This window comes from Hippoglossus hippoglossus, chromosome 5 (assembly GCF_009819705.1).
Source record: "Hippoglossus hippoglossus isolate fHipHip1 chromosome 5, fHipHip1.pri, whole genome shotgun sequence".
Taxonomy (NCBI): domain Eukaryota; kingdom Metazoa; phylum Chordata; class Actinopteri; order Pleuronectiformes; family Pleuronectidae; genus Hippoglossus; species Hippoglossus hippoglossus.
This window is the reverse complement of record NC_047155.1, coordinates 4,813,058-4,835,634: the sequence shown is the minus strand read 5'-3', so window position 1 is coordinate 4,835,634 and position 22,577 is coordinate 4,813,058. Positions and strand designations below refer to the sequence as shown.

The following is a 22,577-nucleotide window of genomic DNA, read 5'->3' as shown; positions in this document are numbered from 1 at the left end:
ACACACTGTTAGTGCAGAGTGTCACCATGGCAATGAGTGGTTATTAAAACAAATATTGCATGAAATCAAGTTTTCTGTTACGCTTTTTGACACGTTCGGCTCTCAGCAGATCAGTGTCTTTCTACTGTTACTATGGCAACAATAATTAAATCTGGTGACACGGTGAAACTGTTGTGTGTGTTTGTTTGTGTGTGTGTGTGTGCGGCTCCATGATTTTTTTGACACGCAAGTGCACACGTGATCTGCATAGTTGGTGTGGAAGCAGCAGAAGGAATAAATCTATAATCTCCACTATTATCTGAGAGAATAATATGATTATCAAACTGATAAAAAAAAGACAGGAAACTGGAGTGTTTTCCCCTGGCACCCCGATTGGCTGACAGCTGTATCCTGCCTTGTGATTGGCTAAGACTCCAGTAAAAACTTCAGGTTGATCCCTTAAGAGTGCTCGACTTTATGAGTTGGGGCGGCAGAGGAGAGGGTTGGTGTTGGTCCGAGCCTGGAATGAAATCTGCTTCATGGGCGATGTGGGGATTACAGGCAGGTCAAGGTTGGGGTCGTGTTGGGGTTTATGATTTGTCTGCAGCTTTAGGTTTGGGTGGATCAAGGCCTCTCATCTTGAAATAAGAGACGAGCTGGTTGGGGACCTCAGCGAGGACGGACTTAGCCAGAGCCTCCTTGGGAGCCTGAGGAGACGGAGAGAGACAGAGAGATGAGACGTTAGTGTCAAGGTGGATTTTGTTATGGTTTTTAATAACTTCCAAGTTTTTTTTTTATCCGATCTGAAGTTCAGCTTCACTCTTCAACTTGCTGGAGCTGATTCTGACAGTTGAAGCTGTGACTCTCAGTCGGTTCTTCTCACAGGAGATCGAACCCATTCACCAAAGTTACACAGAACAGACGTTCAGGGTGAGGAGTGGGAATGAAAGAGGAAACATTCTCCATGTTCACACTCACTCAACCATCAAACTCTTTTAAATGAAACAGATTTATTTTTGTGTTGCTTTGATCCTGTTAACACACACAGACAGGGCCTTACGTCTTTGAACTGTCTGTACGGGACAAACTGAACGATGTCCCTGGCGACTGCCTCCCCCACCGTTGACCTCAGAACACCGTCGTCTCCATCCAGGAGCTCCATGGCCTTAAAGTCCGCTGGCCCCACCCCCACAATGATGATTGACAGCGGCAGACGTGACGCCCGTACGATGGCGTCCCGGGTCTGGTCAAGGTCGGTGATCTCACCGTCAGTGAGGATGAGGAGGACAAAGTATTGCTGCAGAGAGACACAGACTTAAGTAAGAGGCTGAGTGTGTGTTTCTGGTTTATTTCATTGTGTGTTCTTGTGCGTCTCCTCACAGAGGCATTGTTGGCCTGTGCGCCGCTGGTGGCGATGGAGGCGACGTGGTTGATGAGGGGAGAAAAGTTTGTGGGTCCAGACAGTCTGAGCTGAGGTAAAGCCTTCCTGTAGGCGTCAATGATCCCCTCGACACCTGAGACACAGAGGAAAAGCAGTGAGGACGAACAGATCTAGATTTGTTTGGGCGACTGAAATAATCCTGATAAATGTGAAAATAGAAAACAGGCTATTAGCAGTGCTTTACACGCCATCTGCTGGTCAAACAACCAACTACACATGGCAGTCAAGACAGAAAGGCCTTTATTAAAGTGACTATCATAAGACAAAGATTTGTTTAAAACTACTTACAACCAAATAAGTTACTTTTTCTACAGAACAAGAACTATTATTTTAGCTTGAGTAACATTTTGAATGTGTGTACCTTGGCAGTACGGGTTAGTGGGGTTGAAGTTGAGCGCAAACTCGTGGTGGGCCGCCTGCAAGAAAAACAACAACAATTCATTAGACATGACAATCGATATACGCTCTACTCCGATTGGCTCTTCAGAAAAATGAGGTTATTCCAATTTTCATATTTTCTTAAAGCTCAGTTCAAGCAAATTGCACAATTAAACAAATAAAACCATTTCAGAACAATGTCACACTTGAGAAACCAATTTAAGTCACAGAGAGCAACGTTGTGATTGGTTGGTTGGAGAGCTGACCTGAAAGTCTGGAGGAAGTTTGGCTCCGAAACCAAATGCTGGGAAGAGTTTATCACTAAGACAGGAAACACAAAATAACCACCGTTATTTACCGTCACAAAAATGAAAGCACTTTTTCTACTGGTTCTGAAAGTTCACAGCTCAGAGTTTATGGTTGATGCGGGGGAATTAAACGATTCAGAATTACTGCGAAGAGAGTTTCAGATGTGGGAATTTAAGATGTGGAGTTTAAGGTTAAGGATGCAGACAGCAGGGTGGAGGGTTCAGGCTGTGAGGTGTAGAGTTTAGGTTTGATTGTAGGAACTGAGGTCTAGGTGTATTCATGTATAAATTTAAAGGTGTGGGGTTTAGTGTGCAGAACCTGTATTAACATGTGTTGGATGTGTGGTTTCAGGTGTAGAGCGTAGGAATTAGGGTTTAAGAATTGAGATCTAGGTCACAGAGTTGAGGTTGTAAACAAAAACAAGGATGTGGGTTATAGGATTTAGTGTAGGGTCTGTGTAGTTGTTGTGTTATGTGTGAGCATGTACTCACGTGTCGTAGTCCTGGACCACCAGACCCACAGACCACAGAGCCGACAGGTACTGGTTCAGCCCGTCTGGACTCATGTAGTGGAGAGAGTTGGGCGAGCGAGGATCCCCATTAGAGCCGGTGAAGTCGACTCCCACCTAAAAATAATCATTCATTCATTATCAAACTAAATAGTTAACATATTAATCAATAAATTAATGTGGTAGAAAGACAACTTATAAACTGGTTAATCATACAACAGTTCACAAGGATTCAAAGACTACATCTCTTAATCTAAAGAAAACAAAACAACATATTGTGAGTTACAGTGAGTGTGATTCATGGATTAAAATACAACATCTGACATGTGCGTGTGTTCACTGGTGCAGACGTACGGTGAAATTGATCTGGCAGCCGCCCATCACGTAGTCCAGGAAGGTGTACTGAGTTATCAGCTGTAAACACACACACAAACACAGAGGCAAAGTTCAGCATCAAAATCTGAGCTGCATGGCTTCCAAAGCAGCAACCTGCAGGGAACTCTGGGTAATGCAGTCCCTACCTTGCAGTTCTTCACAGAGACGACTCCAGAGTTCTTGTAGCTCTTCTTCTTCTTCTGTTTGTCGGGGTGGATGCAGTCAAATTCCACCTGGGGAGCACATCACACAGTTTGATGACCTCTCTGATCAGCCGGCTGACGACTGAAGCCATTCTTATAATCAGTGATCTCACCGGTGCTTTCTGCAGCTCTGAGACTTTGGTGGTGAAAGAACCGATCAGATCGTGAGATCCATCGCTGTCGTGATCGGAGCAATCCACCTGCAGGAGGAGCAGATTTGTGGTTGAAGATTTTGATTGGTTGTTGTGATTGAAGGTGCATTCTGATTTGGATGGTTTGAATAGAGGAATCTGATTGGTTGAACCTTCAGTGGTCTGTCGAGGTCGCTGCAGCAGAACGTTTGCAGAGGAATGCAGAACTTCTTCCAGCTGGGATTTAGATTGTTCTTCACCACCTGAAAACAAACAAACACAAATCATCAATTTCACCATGAACTTCATTGCAATGACATCATCCTCTCTCTCTGTGTGTGTGTGTGTGTGTGTGTCTCTACCTCTGTTCTGTGGACCAGCTGCCACTTTCCATCGTCTCCTTTTTTGGAAAACTCCAGGAATGGATCAGACTTGCCAAACGTGTCCTGAACAGACAAAAGAAAAAATACTGCCATCTCATTCACTGTGAAGAAGTGAGCGGGGGAACAGCTGGTGTAACACAGTACTGAAGAGGTGGAGGTGACGGAGATGAAGGTTAATAAAGAAGGTGAAGACAATGAGGAAGAGGAGCAGAATTACCTTCTTGTCCAGGTTTTTAGCCTCCAGCTCCAACTGAATGGCTCGGTTGTCTTTTATCTCCTCTGCTGTGACCTACACACACACGGTTATTTGATATTTACATTAATCTGTGTACTGTTGAGGTCATCACAGTCTCTACATCAGTACAAAGGAAATTTGTATTTATGCCAATAATAATTAATTGGTACACACCGTGATGGTTCCTTTCCCTGCAGGTTTGCCTTTCTTCAGCTGCAGAGGTCTGCTCACACTTTTACTGGAAACGATCTGAAACACAGAGGAGACCTTTTTAGCCGTATCCATGACAACAGACTGCCATCCTGCATCATAACTGTGGTGACAGAGGTAAAAGGGCTTTGGATAAAAGCCCGTTATTAACATAGCCCATCAAATACACAGACAGTTTCGTGATTACACTGTTAGTCCAGCAGAGGGAAGTGTGGACTTTATAACACTTAGAGAACCTGATCAACAGAATCATCGTTGTGTAACTAATCTCCCAACTTTAAAGGAAATCTGCCAAACCAGCTTATGTGAAACCTGCAGCGTCAGTGTTTCCTGCAGAGACCGTTACACAAACTGCTCCATCATGACATCTTCACACAAAAAACAGCTCAACCAATGACAGCAGGAGCTCACACTACACTAACCCTGACTCAACATTACACGTACGTCATGTTTATGGCTGCCAGTGTACTTAGCAGAGTTACATGTTGTATTTTTAATTGGCTGCATTGTAGAAATTGGTCATGTGCATTACAGAAATTTGGTGAAATCTGTGGTTATCAATACAAAGTGATGGTCCTAGATGTACCAGACTCGATGAAATAAGGTTTATCAACATTATTCTTCTGCATCTGTGTTGTTAATTTAGCCCAAGCTACCAATCAGCCATGGGTGGATGTGTCTTACAATGTGATCTAAGACCATTTAACATTGGCGACCACAGATCTTACCACATTTCCGTCATGGCCATCAAACTACATCCAGACAGTTCAAAGCCACACAGTGTAAAGAAGCTGTACACATATTCTGATCTGGTGCATACCTGTCCCAGTGTCAGCTCGACACCACCCAGGTAGTCATCGTCGCTGAGGTCAGAGGAGGAGTTGTCGATGTCGTACACCCCCAACTTCAGATTCTGAACCGTCTCAAAGTGATAATCCAGCCTGAGACGCTGACTGAAGGACGGACTGGAGGTGTTGTTCAACCTCTCAGTTCGACCCAGCTGAAACAGAGCGATGAGGTTTTTATTAAATCTTATATTAAATCAAAAATATTAAGACCCACATATGACTGTGGAGTTACCTCAGTCCATTTGTCTCCTCCTGTGCCCTGCAGCAGCACACACAGAGGGTCAGACTTCGATCCGACATCTTTATCCAGCAGGTTCGAGCAGGTGATGCTCAGCTCCACCTTCGAGACACAGTCCTTCGCCATCTGAGAAGGAAGAGAGAAATGTTTGGATCAGGATTGAGGAGAGACTTCGGTCGCACTACAGACGGAACAGTCGCTCGTATTGAAACATTCTGTGACGGAAAAGCAAACAGTTTCAGTGGTTGAATAACCGATCAAAATACAGAAATGAAATATAAACCAAGTAGATTCTGCGAGTAGAGCCAAGGCCCAACAGTCCTTAAATCCAACCAAGCAACAGCAAAATACACACTCAAATATCAGTCCTCCAAACATGCCTGGTTTTTGTCATCAAGATCCATGAATTATTACATGAGAAATCAGTGGAAATGTTGAAAAACCCCTGATCTTGCAATGTAAGCAGGGTGAAAAACACAACCTCCTTGGCAGAGGAGACTATTTCAAATCTTATCAACAGGAAGAAAAACAAAATGCAATAACTGCAATAAATCTCCTTTGTTCTCTGCAGAGAGTTTCAGGCAGATAAACATCAGCTACGTCCAAAATGACTCACACATAACTTAACAGTACGAGTTGTAAACTATATTTACAGTTAACAATAAAAAAAATGTGCTTTTACTTCCCGTTTTATCCCAACAAGAAATTACGCAAGTGCCTATGTTAACAAATGGGTATTTCATCAGTGCATTGCAGGAGATAGTTCATCAACGACGTACAGAAAAATCAAGTGTTAAAGATAAAGACGCCCGAGGTGTTTGCTGTTGACATAACATTTCGCTTTAAGTATTAAGTCACAGTAAGGAGCCAGCTGAGCCGCATATTTCTTGACTGAATCCAAACAAAACCTTGTGAGGATTCTTTAAACTTCAACCTGCGTAAAAACAATTCACAGCATCATTGTTACTTCACTGACGCACGACAGCAATAAAACCAAAAAGAAGCTGTAGTGAGGTGGAAAATATCCATATCCACACACAGGAGTTCTGCTGACAGGCTCTTTTAACTATTAACATATCTATCATGTTAATTTTCACAGAATTTACATTATATTGTGTCACACACACTCTGCTCTCTGTCTGTTGAGATAAGTGACTGACAAAATGTATCTTCTCCACGTGCAAAGGAAGATACAGATATTCAAAACACACACTAACAAACTGACAGAAACACAGCTCGTCTAACAGCCGCTGTAAACCAGGACTGGTCTGTGTCTGTATGAAGTTATGGTGAATAAAACTTGCATAAGAAGACATGATGGAGTCACTGGTGTTTATGTTTCAATAAAAACTAGAAAGGCTCCACTAAGGCCCAACAGCAACATAATGAAAACACATTTAAAATTCACTTTTCAATCTGCACCAGATTCAGCACACGTATAGAAATTAATCCTCAAAACGTATAAACCGATTTTTTCCATCGAGATCCATGAATTATTCTCTGAGGAGTCAACAGAGATACATTTGGATCTACATTAAAATTCCTCTCTGACCCACACCACATTTTTCCACCAAGATTTATGGTCATCTGTCTGGTAGTGTTTGCACAACCCTGCTCAACAACAGACCAACAATTTGATTAAAAACCTGTAATGGAGATGAGATATTTCTAAAAACCTAAGAGAATAAGTACTTTAAAGTTACTTTATACTTTTTATTTCCCAACATGTATTCAGTCGCTATGGTTACCAGTTACTTATGGCTTTCAGTCAGTGATTAATTCTTCCTTCTACAGATTCAGAGGCAGACTCATGATGTTGGTGGTTCAAATCCCATCAGCTCCTGTGTCCATGAGCAATAAACTACTTTAGGTCGAAACAAGCTTTCAGCAAACCATAAGCACCCTTCATATAAGAGTTCTCACCGGAAGTCCCACTTCCTACTGAAAGTTTTGTGAGCTGAGCTGCCACTGGTTTATGAAGTGAACTGAGTGAGAAGCCCCTGAAGGCAACACCAGCATTGTCTGAAGCTGTTAAACCAGTCAGTCAGTTTAACCAAAACCCCACTGTTCTCTCTCACGTTTGTACTTCTGTCTTAGTGAGGACACTCGCCCCTTTACCCGAACCCTCCAAACTACGTCTCACCATTACCCTAACCGAAACCTGATTCTTACCCTAGAACAAAGTGTTAACCCTCAAACAGCCCGTTGAAAAAGTGAGGCCCGGTCAATATGTCAGGAACTCACTCACACATTCTCTCTTAAAAAACACACACACGCACATTCTCTCTTAAAAAACACACACACACACACACACATTCTCTCTTAAAACACACACACACACTCTTAAAAACACACATTTTATCTCTCTCTCACGCACACACATATACCCTCTCTTACACACACACACACAATCTCTCTTACAAACAAACACTCTTAAAAACACACTCTCTCTTACAAACTCTCTCTCTCTCTCTCACACGCACACACCCTCTCTCACACCCACCCACGCACACAATCTCTCTCTCACACTAACACACTCACACTAACACACTCACTCTCTCTCACACTAACACACACCACAACACATTCATTCATTCATTCTCTCTCTATATAAACTTTATTTATCACCTCTTCTGATTCGCGGTGTTTGATCTCTTCAACCCGCAGGAACGCGCAGCAGGGCGGGGAACAAGCACAGTCACCGACCGGGACAGGAAGCGACCCCTCTTCACTCAGTAAACACAGCTGCGGGGGAACCGACTCCCCGATTCTCCGTTCAACTACAGACACAGAACAACAGCAGCGGGAACGCCTCGTTTCTCTGGAACCGACGAACAAAACGGACGTTTGTCTCTCTACAGCAGCTTCGACCAACAGGGAGCGGCACTCGCACTCTGATTGGTCAAGCGGTTGCAAAAGCGCGCTCTGATTGGACCACACGACTGTCGATCAGCCCCCTGTGTTCAGCGCCACCGGATGACGTCTGTAGCTCTTTCCGACCAGACTCTTTCAAATTAAAAGCAGCGTCACAATAAACCGACCGAAACAAAGCAAAGCATTTTCTAACAGCAGAACTGAATGCGATGAATCATCCTGTAGCAGGTGGTTTGCTACCATGAGAAAGAGACACGGCAGTTTATCAAAGTCGATTATCATTAATAAACAACATATAAAAACATAAGATAATCCTTTATTTATCCCACAAAAGGGGAGAATTGGCAATATTACAGCAGCAAGAGTCAAAAATAGGCATCAAGTAAGTAATAGGTCAAATGCAATACTTAGGTGTATGGATAAAAGTATGCATTTTTGGTATTTCTAATATCATAGGATTTGTATTGTCATTATAATCTCAATGTATGTGTCTCAAGTCTGAGCTGCAATTTAGCATCACAAAAGCCAGACTAGAAATTATTATTTTGTATTAGGAGGTAGGGAGGCTGCAACCACATTTGCAAAAACAAAGGCCACTGGTGTCTCTTACGCTTAAAACACCAGTAAGGCTGCAAATTATTTAATAACCTGCTGTATTAAGAATGCTGCCTACGAAGCAAATGGAGCCACAAAGCCTTAAAGGCCATAACTAAAAGAGGAGAGCACAAAACCAAGAGATGAGAGGAAGAGAAAGGGCCCAAAGAAAGTACTATGTACCAGACTGCTCAGTCTCAAATCAATGGTCCTTCTGGTCTATCATATTGGTCCTGTAAAACACTAAAAAAATCTAAAGGGCTGAAAGCAATTGTTCTTATTCAAGGTATTCAGGTTTTATAAATTTTCAGCTCAATGACACGACACAAGGAATATGATTTACAGTCTTGTGCAGAACTGGGTGTATTTAGACAAATTATTAATATCCACTGCAGCTATAAAAGGTACAGTAGTACCTATACGATAGATGAGTCTATACCACAGAACAGCAGCAGTGTTTGGACATTTTAATTGGTGCATTACAAAGCAAAACTACTTGCACGGTGTTCAATTTAGACACTTTGCCAGCCTTGTCTGTAAATCTTTCACATTCACTACATAGAATTTAGTATATTCTTTATCCATTTTACTTGATACGACTGATTTTAATATATTTCTTGGTAAAAGGAATTATTTAATACCACATACTGCCACTTCAAAACTTTGACCAAAAAACAGCTTTCAGCTTCAACTATATCTCCTGGCATATGTCAGTAGATTTAGTTTGTTTCTTTGTTATGGAGATGGTTAAAGCTGAGAACAAGTGGTGGCACATGCTTTGGATAAAAACTGACAATATCTGCTGAGGAAGACTGTGACATGGGGTTGAAATCTCCAGAAAAGGCAAGTATGTGAACTTTTAGCTACTAATCTTGTCAAACTACTGTTCTCAAAGTTAAGAATGAATTTCCACACGCTCTTCAAGACTGATTAAATTGTGTAATTCTGTGATGTTGAAAAGCAGAAACTAAAGGCGACTGCAGCAGAACTGTGTCTGATAAACTTTATCCACTGGGATAAAACAGGAAAGTCAGAAGTTCAATTGAAAACAGTTCAGGCAGAGGAGAAACTGAATAAACTGAACACAGCAAAAGCCAGAATCCTCACAAAGAACCATGAAGTTTAATTTTATTCATCCTTTGCAGCAGAGGAGTCAGAAAAAGCTGCTGAGCGCCAGCCAATAGAAAAACCAGCACATTTTAATTTAATGTGGAATCCTGTAACACACATACACATACATACACACACGCACGCACGCACGCACACACACTTAATTTGAAGTTATAGTGAAGGTGACAGACATTCCAAAGATCCCAAATCTGTCAGACTGAATTTTGGGGGAATGATGCAGCCTTTGGTCTGAATAACATCATATAGCTTCAATGAAGAACCAGAACAAGCTTCTAAACAATACAGGTAACATTATTACAGGCTAAAATCTATGTACCATCTACAGGCTGCTAACTACAGGCTAACGCGTATGTACCATCTACTGACCGCTAACTACAGGCTAACATGTATGTACCATCTACTGACCGCTAACTACAGGCTAACATGTATGTACCATCTACAGGCTAACACATATGTACCATCTACAGGCTGCTAACTACAGGCTAACATGTTTGTACCATCTACTGACTGCTAACATGTTTGTACCATCTACTGACTGCTAACTACAGGCTAATATCCATGAACCATCTACTGACCGCTAACTACAGGCTAACATGTTTGTACCATCTACTGACTGCTAACTACAGGCTAACATGTTTGTACCATCTACTGACTGCTAACTACAGGCTAACATGTTTGTACCATCTACTGACTGCTAACTACAGGCTAACATGTTTGTACCATCTACAAGCCACAAGCTAACATCTCTGAACCATCTACTGACTGCTAACTACAGGCTAATATCTATGAACCATCTACAAGACACAGGATAACATGTATGTACCATCTACAGGCTGTTAACCACAGGCTAACATCCATCCTGCTAACATGTATGTACACAACAGACCAACTACAGGCTAACGTCTGTATACTATCTACAAACAACTAACATCTACAAACCCTTTACAGGCCGCAAGCTACAGGCTTACACCGATGTACCATCTATAGGCCACTAACTATAGGATAACATTATACATGCACAATCTACAGACCACTGACATCTATGAACCTCCTACAGACCGCTAACTACAGACCAACATCCTAGACCATCGGCCACTACCTGATGATTAAAACTACAATGACACTATCCACTATGCTACAAACTAATATGTACCATTTGCATGCCACCATCTAGTGTTACAAACTAGGTGGCAAATGAATGCCTCCACCTGCAGACCACCATCATCTCCAGACTACCATCCAAACTAATATGTACCACCTACTGATAAAATACAACAACCAACAGGCCTTTATTTAAAATGTACACACAACCATCAACCAATCATTTGTATAATATCTACATGCTGTCATCTACCTTATCAACACCATCTACATGTAACATAAGTGGCAATCAACTTAGCACTACCACCTCTATAGGCGATGATTCAATTAACATTCAAAGTTTACCGTTACCATCGATCTACAAGGTATCATACAGCGAGTCATCACTGTGAAGGATTGAATCCCTTTAAGGTGGATCTAAGATTGTTGATGATTGTCCACAGGCTACAACTTAACATTTACAGCTCTTCAATAGACTGCATCATTTCTCTCGTCTTCTAAATGGACCATCTTTATGTCTGTCACTCACCTTTAAGTCCTGCTTTCTGTCTATTGATCAGGAGGAGGGGGGCCTCAGCTGGTGATTAACAGGTCGGTGTCAGTAATTCATCAATGACCTCTCTACAACTTCTGCAGACCTGCATCCAAGTCTTTCCGAATTTTTCTTTACTTTAACACTTTTCTTTTCCACACGCACGCACGCCCAGGCAGTGTTTTATTTCACTTTATTAAGACCTCATGCACACAAACAAACACAGTGAGCACAGCTAGTAGAGCATTGCTATCAGGGTAGCCATTTAGAGGTAAATCATTTCCTGAGCAGATGTTTCATTTTGAGTCAGAACAACCTCTACTGATGCTTTCTGCTAGTGAAGTTCGGTACAGCTGCATTTGTGCACCAACTATAAATGGTTCAGTGGCTTTATTTTCACACCACACAAGCTAAGAGCAGATGAGGTGACAAACAAGATTTAGACCATTAGTCTTGAAAGCATTGACGTTTTTCAGGCAATATATAATTATACATAACATTAAATCATGCCAAATTAATCCAATAAAAAGGTGGTAGCTTTGTCTCCATGATGGCCTGTCAGCAATTTGCTTCCCTGCTACTGTAGCAGTGACCAGCAGTTAGCATCTATCAGCCACTGTTTGTCAGAAATGAAAGTTAAATATTGGGCCCAGCTGCAAGCAGAAGTGACAGTTTCAACTTCATATTTTGATCCACTATATAGCTAAATTTGCAATATTTAAAAAAGGCAAAGATTGCTTTTGACAAAGTTTAAAATTTAAGTACCTCATACTGCACTGAAAATGTCAGAATGAAAGTCATCCGTGTTCCAAATAAAACCAACTCGGATTACAATTCAAGATGAAAGAAAATTGACCCAGAAACTCAAAAATGAATGAGTTTCCATCATCCATCCATCAGCAGACAGTGAAGAGCAGGCAATTAGAGAGAGCTGATTGCAGGTGAGCATTAGTGCATCAGGAATGTCCTTTTATTAACCAAAGCAAAGACGACTCCACATCATGTATGGTTATATGATCATACACATTTGTTTACACTGACAATAGGAACAAAAAATGAGCTTCGAGGTGGAAACATCCAAAACATTGTCAAATCTACATACAACAAACAGCTACCAAACTAAAAATGCTAGACCTCATCTCAACGTTCGACAATCCAAAAACCTACTGAGCATGTGCAAAGGAAAGGCTTGGGGGGTGGGGGTAGTCGCATTGTCAAAACACAGCAACATCAGAAAAATAAGACAGAGGGAAAGGATTCAGCAGCCCCAGTGCATTATTTACAAAATTAAACAAGAGTAAGGAATCTGTCCATCCCACATCCACAGAGCACTGCAAAACAGAAATGTATAGTCATGTTACCATAGCAACAGGATCAGCCTCTTACAACAATGCAACAGGGCATGTCAACATTTCACCACAGCAACAGAGCATTAACTTTAGATAACAGCAACATAGCTTTACATTATGATTTTATCGTAGCAACAGGAAATGCAAAGACATTACCAAAGCAACAGAGCACCAAGATGTAATCTACAGCAGGTTTTACCATAGCAACACAGCATGTTAAACTTGTCATTGCAACATGGCATTTGAAGATTAGACCACAGCAAAAAAGCATTTTAAGAGTTTATCATAGCAACAGAGCATTTTAAGATGTTACAATAGCAACAGAGCATGTAAATATTTTTACCATAGCAACAGAGCATTGACATGTTATCATGGTATTTGTACTGTGACTTTTCATCATATATTTTTCATGGCAACAGAGCATGATATCATCTTACCATTGCAACAGCACAGCAGCACAGCATATTGAAGCGCATAAAGCAAGAATTGCTCATTAAACCATCATGTTACCATAGCAGCACAACAGGTGTAGAGTATGTTCAATGCATCAACTCTTGACATTATTGGACAAAATGCTGCAAAGCTGTCATGGAAACAAGGGAGACCAAAATCACCAAAATCATCATTATCAGTTTGTGTTACGACAGTCAGTGGAGGAGCTGCAGGAAAGAACAGTCTGGATCAGAGTCTTCCTATTGGACAGACTGCAGGGGCTGGGGCCTACCTGCTATTATCTACACACAAGGAGAGGGGGCGCTTTAGTAATAACTGACAGTGAGCAGACAGGTCAAGGTCTAAACTGAAAAACATTGAGTTTTAAATCCAATCTGGTATATTTGCTTTTACCTAGATTGTTGATCCAGGTAGGTGTAACATCTTGTATCTACAGTTAGTCTGTTTTGGGTAGGGCTTTACCCAAGGCTTATTTTGACTTTACGAGCGCCAATAGGTCGGTCATTGAGGTCCATGACAGCAGCAGCAGCCTCCTCATGGTTCTGAAAGGCCACCATGGCCTCGCCAGTTGGTAGGCCTTTCTCACTGAACTGCAGGCAGACTGAGCCTTGCAACACCTGGTAGCCATAGAAGAAGTCCATGATCTCATCCACGGTTACAGTGAATGGCATGTTCTGAAGTTTTACAATTGTTGGGCCAGCAGCACCACGTTGACTATTGGGATTGTTGGATCCGCCGGGGGCTGGCTGGTTACGGAGACTGTCAGCTCCTTGAGTGAACACCTGCTGCCCACCTGTGGCCCCACCACCTGGACGTCCTTGGTTGCTGTTAGCACCTCCTCCTCTATTCTGTCCTCCTCCACTTGCTTTTCTGTTGGCACTTTCAAAGGGCACCAAGCCTCTAAGCCCATCTTGACTGAATGGAGCTCCTCCTCCAGTTCCAGTTCGAAAGCCTGGTGGCTCCATGATTGGTGCTCCAGGAAGACCGGCAACTAGTGGTGGAGCCACACCCAGATTCACGTCTCCCAGCCCTGCTGTCAGGGGAGGCAGAGGAGGAGGGCCTGCCAGCCCATTCCCTGGGGCTGAGAATGGAGTCACAAAGGGGGCATTATTGAGGTTCCCCATAGTGTTTCTGAGAAAGTTAAACTCTTCCCCACTAATCCCAGCAAATGGGTTGATCTGGGGCTGCTGGGGACTGGGCTGGGTTTGCTGGTGCGGATTCTGATTTTGGCCCTGCTGATTTTGGTTGCGTTGACCCCTCTTGTTCTGAGGGGGAGGATTTCTCTCGATTTCCTTCATTTGCTCAAAGGTCACTAGGTGGATAAAGGCATCACGGCCATTGAGTTTTTGACGGTGCAGTCTTTCAGCTTTGCGGGCGTCTTCCTCAGTTCGCAGCTGGAAGATGGATTGCCCTAAACCATTGCCATGGCTATCTGTCAGAACCTTCAGGGTGTCCTCATAAAGCCCTACACCATCGAGGAAGGCACGAACATCCTTCTTGGAGATGTTGTAAGGAATGTTGGTGATGTGGGCGCAGTTCCTGGGAGCTTTCAGGCCATCCTGGTTCTTGCCATCACCCTGTGTTGCTTCACGTTTGCGGATGGAATCAATCTTTTCAAGCATTCCTTTCCGGCTGATTGGCTGGACCTGTATAAAGCGGGTGCCCATGTACTGCATGTGAGCACCCAGAGCAGTCTTGTGGTCCTGTTCTGCTTTGAACTCAAGGAAGCCTTCTCCTGTGGCTCGCCCATTGGGTCCATAGGCGATGTAGACACTGTCCTCGACAATAGACAAATTGTTAAAGAACTCCTTAATCTGTTTCTTGTCTGCCTCATAGGGAAGGCCCTTCAGGTAGACACAGAATTCCTGCCGGTGGGGAGATCTTGACCTTCCTCGCTGATCCCTACCTCCGGACCCAGCATTACCACGACGGTGCTGGTGGTCGTGAAATTCGTTGATGTGATCTGATTTGCTGCTATTATGTGGAGCATGACCCATCATACCGTCACTGAGGCTGGCCCACTGCCGCTCAGAGGATGGAGTGATTTCAATGAACCTTTGACCCATCATGCCACCTCCCCGCTTCACTGCTTCAAAGCTGTCCTGAGGTGAGAAGAACTTAACCATAGCCCTGCCAGTTGGCCGACCTTGCCCATCCCTCAGCAGACGAGCCCCATCCACACCCAGACCCCGGAAGAATTCCCTGACCTCCACCTCTGAGCAGGAGAATGGGAGATTCTGCAGTAGGACAAACAACTCATCCGGATTAGCTATTCCTACCCCAGTGGCTACAGCCGCTGCAGCCTTCATGTGGGCCTGAAGGCCAAGAGAGGCCAGAGGGGAGAGAGGATTAAACAGCATTGAATTGGGGGTTCCAAGAGGAAGACCTGGGCCTAATCCTGCTGGGGGAGGTAGGGAGGGGTTAAAGGGAGGCAGGGAAGACATGTGGGAGAGGTGAGACATAGGAGGCATTGGAGGGCCTTGTGACATGGGGGAGACAGTAGGGACAGGGGGTAGCGAGGACACTGGAGGTGGAACTGGAATGCTGGGCAGTGTAGGCATGGGGGGCATGGAAGGCATGCTGGGAAGTGGAGGGATGGGCGGGGGGCCTGCATTGAGTGATGCAAGGGCTGTGGTGATTGTAGGTGTTGAGCTGTAACTGTTGGGGAAGCAGTGCACTATGCTAGCCAAGCTGGCTGCTACTTTGTGGCTTGGTGGCTCCTGTATTGAGCTTGCAGCTGTCACTGAGGCAGAGGTGTTACTGAAACCCTGGTTTCCATGGCTACCACTTCTCCCCCCTGCCCCTGGCTGCACTGTGGGCATAGGGGCTGTGCCCCCTTGCCGATTGGCATTTCCTGCTGTAGGTGCAGCTGTTTCAACAGCACCTGCTCCAGCCTCAAACCTGCGGCGACTGAGTTCAATCATATTCTGCATTTCTGTCTTACTGCTCAGCAACAGTGACACTTTGGAGCCTTTAATGGACCCGCCTGTACGCATCATCCCCAGCCGAGCATCCTCATCAGTGGCAAAAACGATGAAGGCCTCGCCATGCTCACCCCCTACGATGTGCACTCCCCCGTCAGGGATGGTGAGGCCTGAGAAGAAGTGTCTGATGTCCATGGTCCCAGCCACTATGGGCAGACCCTGCAGTCTGATGACTACCGCCATACTGACTGCTAAACCACAGCCCTACAACCTGGGGAGAAAGCAACATTACTGTCAGATGAAGAGCAGAAAGAGGGAGACCAGTGGTTTCCAGATGTTTTCTTGGGAAGCTAGCATGAGACTCAAATTGAGAGCTAATAAGAGCTTAGCCAACATTGCTTACATTTCAGTTTCTAAAGAATAACCACAGATCAATCTTTGAGCAACCATTTTTAGATCCTGACATTTGGAAACCAGTGGTTTTTGGACAGAGTTTGTGGCTAAAATCTTAGCAAAATAGGCAGAAAACAGCAAAACAACCCTAAATTGATAGTCTCCAGCCACCTATAGCTTTTCATACAATTGATTAACCTTTTCTGACTCTTTGAAAATCATTAGATCAAGCTAAAACCCCAACAGTAGCTATTTGAAGCATTAAAATAGCATCACTGTCCGTAATTTTTAATGTTGTAAAAGAAATACACGAGAAAGAATAAATAGCACTGATTTTAACAGTCAAATATTTATATATAAAAGGGAATAAAACACCTCAGATCACCACACTGAGGCTGAGCTGATGCTGCTCTGATACATGGTATATTTTCTTCAACTGTCCGATGTTATGCATTGGAAATTATGAGCAACTGAAACAAGGTAATGGGTTTGCAAAACAGACTGAAACATTTCTCAACTGCTGGTAGCTGTCATTGTTGAGCCTGAAAAACGTTTTCCAGCTAGCTAACTACACCAATTTCCTTTTTCTGAAGCAAGCATGCACCAGGGTCAAGTCACATTTTATGACTCATCCCAGTGAATTCTGATTGGTTTCTTAAATAAAAACCCAACACAGTTCCAACACGTCATTTAGATTCCTGTAGACTTTGAAGTACCTTGTGGTTTTACCTTCTCTCTTTCAATGAAACTACACAGCCTAATGTCAGACTTGCACAAGAAACGTTTCCATGTTGGAAATTTGAGTCTACAGTATGCTTCAACCTAGGTGCTTGTCAGATGATCTAATATCATCTGAAACCCCATTTCAGAAGATGGAATCAACAGTTTTAAAACTTTAAACAGACAAGCAAATATTGGATTTAAATATATCATTCAATTTAGTTTGTTTGAAGATTACAGTGACCTTCAATCTCAAAAGAGTTGCTCTATATTAGCCCAAAAGTTTGAATTTGTGTAGATTTGTTTTTTTAAAGTAACCTTTACTGTTTCTATCATGCAGTGCAAAGATATTGCTTGTATGTTTGGCGGAGTCTTAAATATTTCGTGCAACAGTAAACCTTCAAGAATCTCATGCAACTTGTAACTCACCAATGCAACTAAGCTGTGTGAATAGTTTCACTGTATACCAGACTGATGATTTCTGTAGGACACTGAAACCTGGTGAAAAAGTCAGAGAACAAACATTCCTGTTCAAGACATCTTGAATGGATTTAACCTTTTACAGAACAGAACGACAGTAAACTTTTACATTAACTTCCGGTGTTGCTTGGCGTTTTGAGCAGTTGGCCCGTGCTTCATCAGTGTGAATAACTGGCTCTCATTAAAACTCAAAGTGTTGAATATTTAAGTGCTGTGTGATGTAAACTGCAACATCCAAGAATTCTAACAACTACAGAAGACTTTCAAAACTAACAGCAGGAAAACCACATCTTGCAGACACACCTGACACTAGACTCAAATTGACCACAAAATAAGCAAAGTAAAAATAGGACAAGACATGCGGCGCTATAATGCTTCCAATGATCTTAACAACCAGCCAGCAACCACATGGCAAACAGCCAGCAACCTCCTGCAAACACCAAACAACCACCAGGCAACCTATGCCTATCCGAAAGCCAGCAACACCACACAATTGAGCAGCACTGATCCAGCTGCTTCTTGAATCCTTAAGCAGCACCAAATCAGCCGAAAGCATTTCAGCAACTGGTTGTAGCACACCACTACACGAGCAACCACAGAATCTGCAATGCATTGTCAACAAACATTAGCAACATGTCAACAGGAGCAACAGCAGTAACTTGTCAACAAGAGAAGGAGAAGCAACATCATCCAACATTTTAACAAAAGCAATGTCGGGTACAGGTAAACCAAAGCAACATTAGCATACTGTCAACCAGAGCAAAATTAGCATTATATCAACCACAGCAACATGAGCAGTAATAAACCAGAGCAACATTAGCATTATGTAAACCAGAGCAACATCAGCAACTAATGGCCGGCACCAAAGATAGTAGCAGATCAGAAGAGAAAGCAAACAGAAGAGAGGTGCAACACTGATAAAAAAACAACTGAACAATCCTCCGTCTCATCACTGGTGGTAACAATGTCTCTCAGACAACATCCTCTGGTTTTTAGGTTTTAACTGTGATCCTTGACTGCCACTTTATAGATTATAGTACTGGATGAATATCAAACAACATTGACATTTCAGCCAATCTTCAGCTCATGAAATTTGTTACCTGAAACAAAACAAAACTTATCTATTTCAGGCAGCTCCCTGGAGCTCACAACTTTCAACCATAGACTGTATAAAGATGGTCAACATGACAGATCCCCAAAAGTATGGCCAAAGCAACTCTACTGCCACCAGGGGTATGGCTGCGGTATAGGTAAATAAAACCTTGCCTCCTGCATGTTAGTGGGTGGAACATAGACCAAACAAAAAATAAAATTGTATCTTATCTTATCACACTGAAGTATGTCCAAGTGCAGTTAAGTTCAGTTTTAATTAGAGATGTGTCATCCATCTTTACCTACAGTCTATGCTTTCAACACAAAGTATGACAAGATCAACATTGTCATCAGGTCAACCACAACACAGACAAATCCCCCAAAGCGGAGATATGATTGGCAATTCATCCAATGCTCCTTAAAAAAAATCATTTTTCAAGGGACATCAACTCCTCTCTTCTGAGTGTCAGCCTGCATCACGTCTGGGTGAAGCGTCAACAGCAGCAAGAGGTTAAAACTCAAGAGAGGAAACGGCAACAGCAAATGTCAGAGAGAAAGCCAGAGTATCCAAAGTGAGGGACAAGGGTTTCACTGAAGCTGCAGTTTGCATTCACATGAACAAAGAATCACAAAGGAGACTGAGAGAAACCTCCTTAACAGCCAGAAAACCAGTGCAAAAAAATCCAGAAATATAAAGCAAAAGACCACCTTGATTTCCCAAATGTTGTCGTCAACCTCAAAAACACAGCAAAACGTGTAACAGAAGGAAAAAGTCGGACGCCGCCAACGGCCTGCAACTCAAACACAAAGAGAAAACTGCTTTTAGAACAAGGATGAGCCAACCTAACAGAACAATGGTACATAATCTGGAGTGATGAGGCCTGGAGCCCACAGCCCGACACATGTCAGAGATCCACTGACCTGCACTGAGGACCAAAAGAGAACAAAAACAACAGAACAGTTTCAACTCAATATACGAGGAATCATTCAGAGACTCAAATACAGCCCCTTTCAGACATGCAATTTTCTTAAAAAACCTCCAGATACTTTTAAGCAAACGTCACAACAATTAGATGAAGTCGGACCTGCAAAAATAAATAAAAAGACGTCAGAAGAATTAAGAAAAAGTTTGAAAAACAGAGAGAATGTTTTGAAGAGTTTATAAATTCTTTAAGTGAAAAGTGTTTCCCAGAATCTTTTAAAATGATTTGCCCCAAGGCTTAAACATAATATAGAAAATCAAATCATCGGCCCCCATACATTTTCAGCTTTCATTCCTGTTCACTCCTTATAGTTAGAATGCATACACAATATAAGCAAAATAAATATTTAATAAATAATAGCCTAGCAATAAGCCAGACTGAAAGTGTATTGTATGTTCTGTCTAATAAATTAATTATCTTATATTAAAATATATTTGCAGATCTACAAAGTTGATCACAACTGTAGAATGGCGACAGTGTTTCAAAAATGTCGTTAGGATTTATATTCTTAGTCAATTACCAGACACTTTAAATGTTTAGGTGCTGTATGTATTCTGCAGCACAACCCCTAACCCAATCAAATAGCAAGTTATTAAGAATAATCTTCACAGACAAGTCCTGCAGCAGATGGTCTGACTCCATGGAGTCCTGATCTTCATGGAGTCAGTCTGGGATTTAATGAAGAGACCAAAGATAATGAGAAAAACTAAATCCACCAAAGAACAGTGAAACAACATATCTGTGTGGTCACAGTTAACATGCATTTTTTTTCTTTTAACTACTCTTAATATTAAATGAATTAATAAATAAAAAATGTTCAAGGTATTTTTTAAAAAAGCATTCCGTTTCTATTTATGGAGCCTAAAACCATTGATAGCACAATGTAGCTATCTGCAACGAGCTAATATCTGTCGAATATCTGAGCTTAAACGGTTATTATATCAATTATTTGATTACTTGTTTACATATTAAAGAACTTTATAAATTGTAGGCAGTGACAGTGTCAGAGCTTGATATACGTAAACTAGACCCAAACAAAATTAAACCCCAAAGATCAGTTAAGTTAGTCCAAAGTTTTCACAATATATAATTTAAGAAAATCACTGATGATGATTTTCTAGTGAAACAGAAAACTTGAATGAACTGTTCATTCTTCGATCCTTCTTCAAGGTAACTTAGCTTTGATTGTTTTTACAGACTTCAGGTCAACATCACCTTCAACCACCAATTGACAGCAAGCTAGACTTTCTCCATGACAACTGTCACTCACATTTGTCAACAGTCCATATGCTCAGCTGATGACGTTGTGTGGTTGTGTGTGTGTGTGTGTGGGGGGGGGGGGGGGGGGGGGGGGGGGGGGGGGGGGGGGGGGGGGGGGGGGGGGGGGGGGGGGGGGGGGGGGGGGGGGGTGTCAGGACCCGGGGGCGTGGTCTGTGGTCTCCTGGTGTGCTGCTAAAAACTACAAAAACCTAAACCCCTGTGAACTGAGATCAAAGCCACACACACCTCCTGCCCCTTTCCGGTGACGTAAGATCGTGAAAACTGATAAACTGAAAAAAAAAACACTTTGAGTCGACTAGCTAACCGTAGCTAGCATCTTTTTTTAGCAAACACCACGTTAAAACAGAACATGCCCGATTCTTTTCACCAAGCAGTGATTCCATTAAACACACGTCCGGCTGTGAGAGGCTAGCACTCGTAGCTAACTAGCTGAACGACGCCTGTTTAGCACATCTTAGCTGCCTGAGCGGGGCTAGCTCTCTGTTAGCCACCTAGCTGCTGCTGCTGAGCCTCGCTTTGTGTGTGTGTGTGTGTGTGTGTGTGTGTGGGAGCGGAGCAGCGGCCAGGGTGCGCGCTTCTGACGGCTCCTTTCGCGCTCAGCTCCCGGTGCGAGTGCGTAACTGAGCGCGCTGCCGTCGCCGGATTCTTACCGAGAGTTTTGTGCACAAACACCCTGAGGTTGAGCTCGTGAACCGGAGGAACCGGAGGCCTCAGTCTCTGCTGCTGCTGCTGCTGCTCGGTCTGCAGCCTGCGACCGTGGCTAATGTCGGAGCTAACACCGCGAGAGCTCACGTGGTGACGCGAGAGCGGGCGAGCAGCGGCCCTGTGACGTCAGAGGCACGTGGGCTGGTATGAGATAAAATAAGATAATCCTTAAAATAATCCTTAAAATAAAATAAGATAATCCTTTGTTAGGAGGGGAAATTTGCGATATTACAGCAGCGAGAGTCAAAATCAGGCATCAGTAGGCAATAAGTAAAATGCAATACTTAAGTGTAACTGTATATACATTAATCTGCTGCATATATATATATTTCCTCATCTGCTGCTACCTGGTCCTGTGCATATGTTCTTCATTCACCTTAACTGTACATCATTTATGTCTGTATTACCTTCAGTATTTACCTCCTTTTAACGTCACGTACACGACTCTTCACTTTATAATTTTAGTAGACTGCCATGATCTTTAACTGTCCGTGGGCATTGCACTGATGTCATCGTTGTTTTCTTTCTTGTTTTTACTTGTTGTCTTGACATGCTCCCTGGGCCTTAGAATTGCCCTCAGGGGGACAAATTAAGTTGTTTTGAATTTGAATAAGGAAAATAATGCTTAATAATACTAATACCTATACTGGCAATACTACTGTTTAAATATAAAGGGCCCATTTTAGGGTAAAGAAAACAACAATTCTTACAATTTAGATGATTACAC

At 42.7% G+C, this 22,577-nt stretch overlaps 1 protein-coding gene across 5 annotated transcripts; it reads right to left on the bottom strand.

Moving 5' to 3' along the window:
- Positions 1–178: 178 nt before the first annotated feature.
- Positions 179–21,978, bottom strand: cpne1 (copine I). 5 transcript variants are annotated; one of them, XM_034584589.1, is made up of 16 exons: positions 21,796–21,978; positions 5,233–5,364; positions 4,973–5,152; positions 4,117–4,191; positions 3,925–3,996; positions 3,687–3,770; positions 3,498–3,587; positions 3,307–3,393; positions 3,137–3,223; positions 2,970–3,029; positions 2,599–2,732; positions 2,065–2,119; positions 1,782–1,836; positions 1,360–1,493; positions 1,040–1,276; positions 179–686 (listed from the first exon to the last, which is right to left on the bottom strand). In XM_034584589.1, the coding sequence occupies exons 2-16, from the start codon at positions 5,362–5,364 to the stop codon at positions 570–572; spliced, it is 1,599 nt and encodes a 532-aa protein (XP_034440480.1). In that variant the 5' UTR covers positions 21,796–21,978; the 3' UTR covers positions 179–569. The 5 variants fall into 5 exon arrangements, with proteins under 5 accessions (XP_034440480.1, XP_034440481.1, XP_034440482.1 ...); XM_034584590.1 differs by lacking the exon at positions 21,796–21,978 and adding an exon at positions 7,867–8,166; XM_034584591.1 differs by lacking the exon at positions 21,796–21,978 and adding an exon at positions 7,881–8,110.
- Between the last annotated feature and the right edge of the window lie 599 nt (positions 21,979–22,577).

Bases quoted from the DNA above. Each gene is read 5' to 3' on its own strand.
- cpne1 (XM_034584587.1), bottom strand. From the start codon at position 16,439: ATGGCGGTAGTCATCAGACTGCAGGGTCTGCCCATAGTGGCTGGGACC.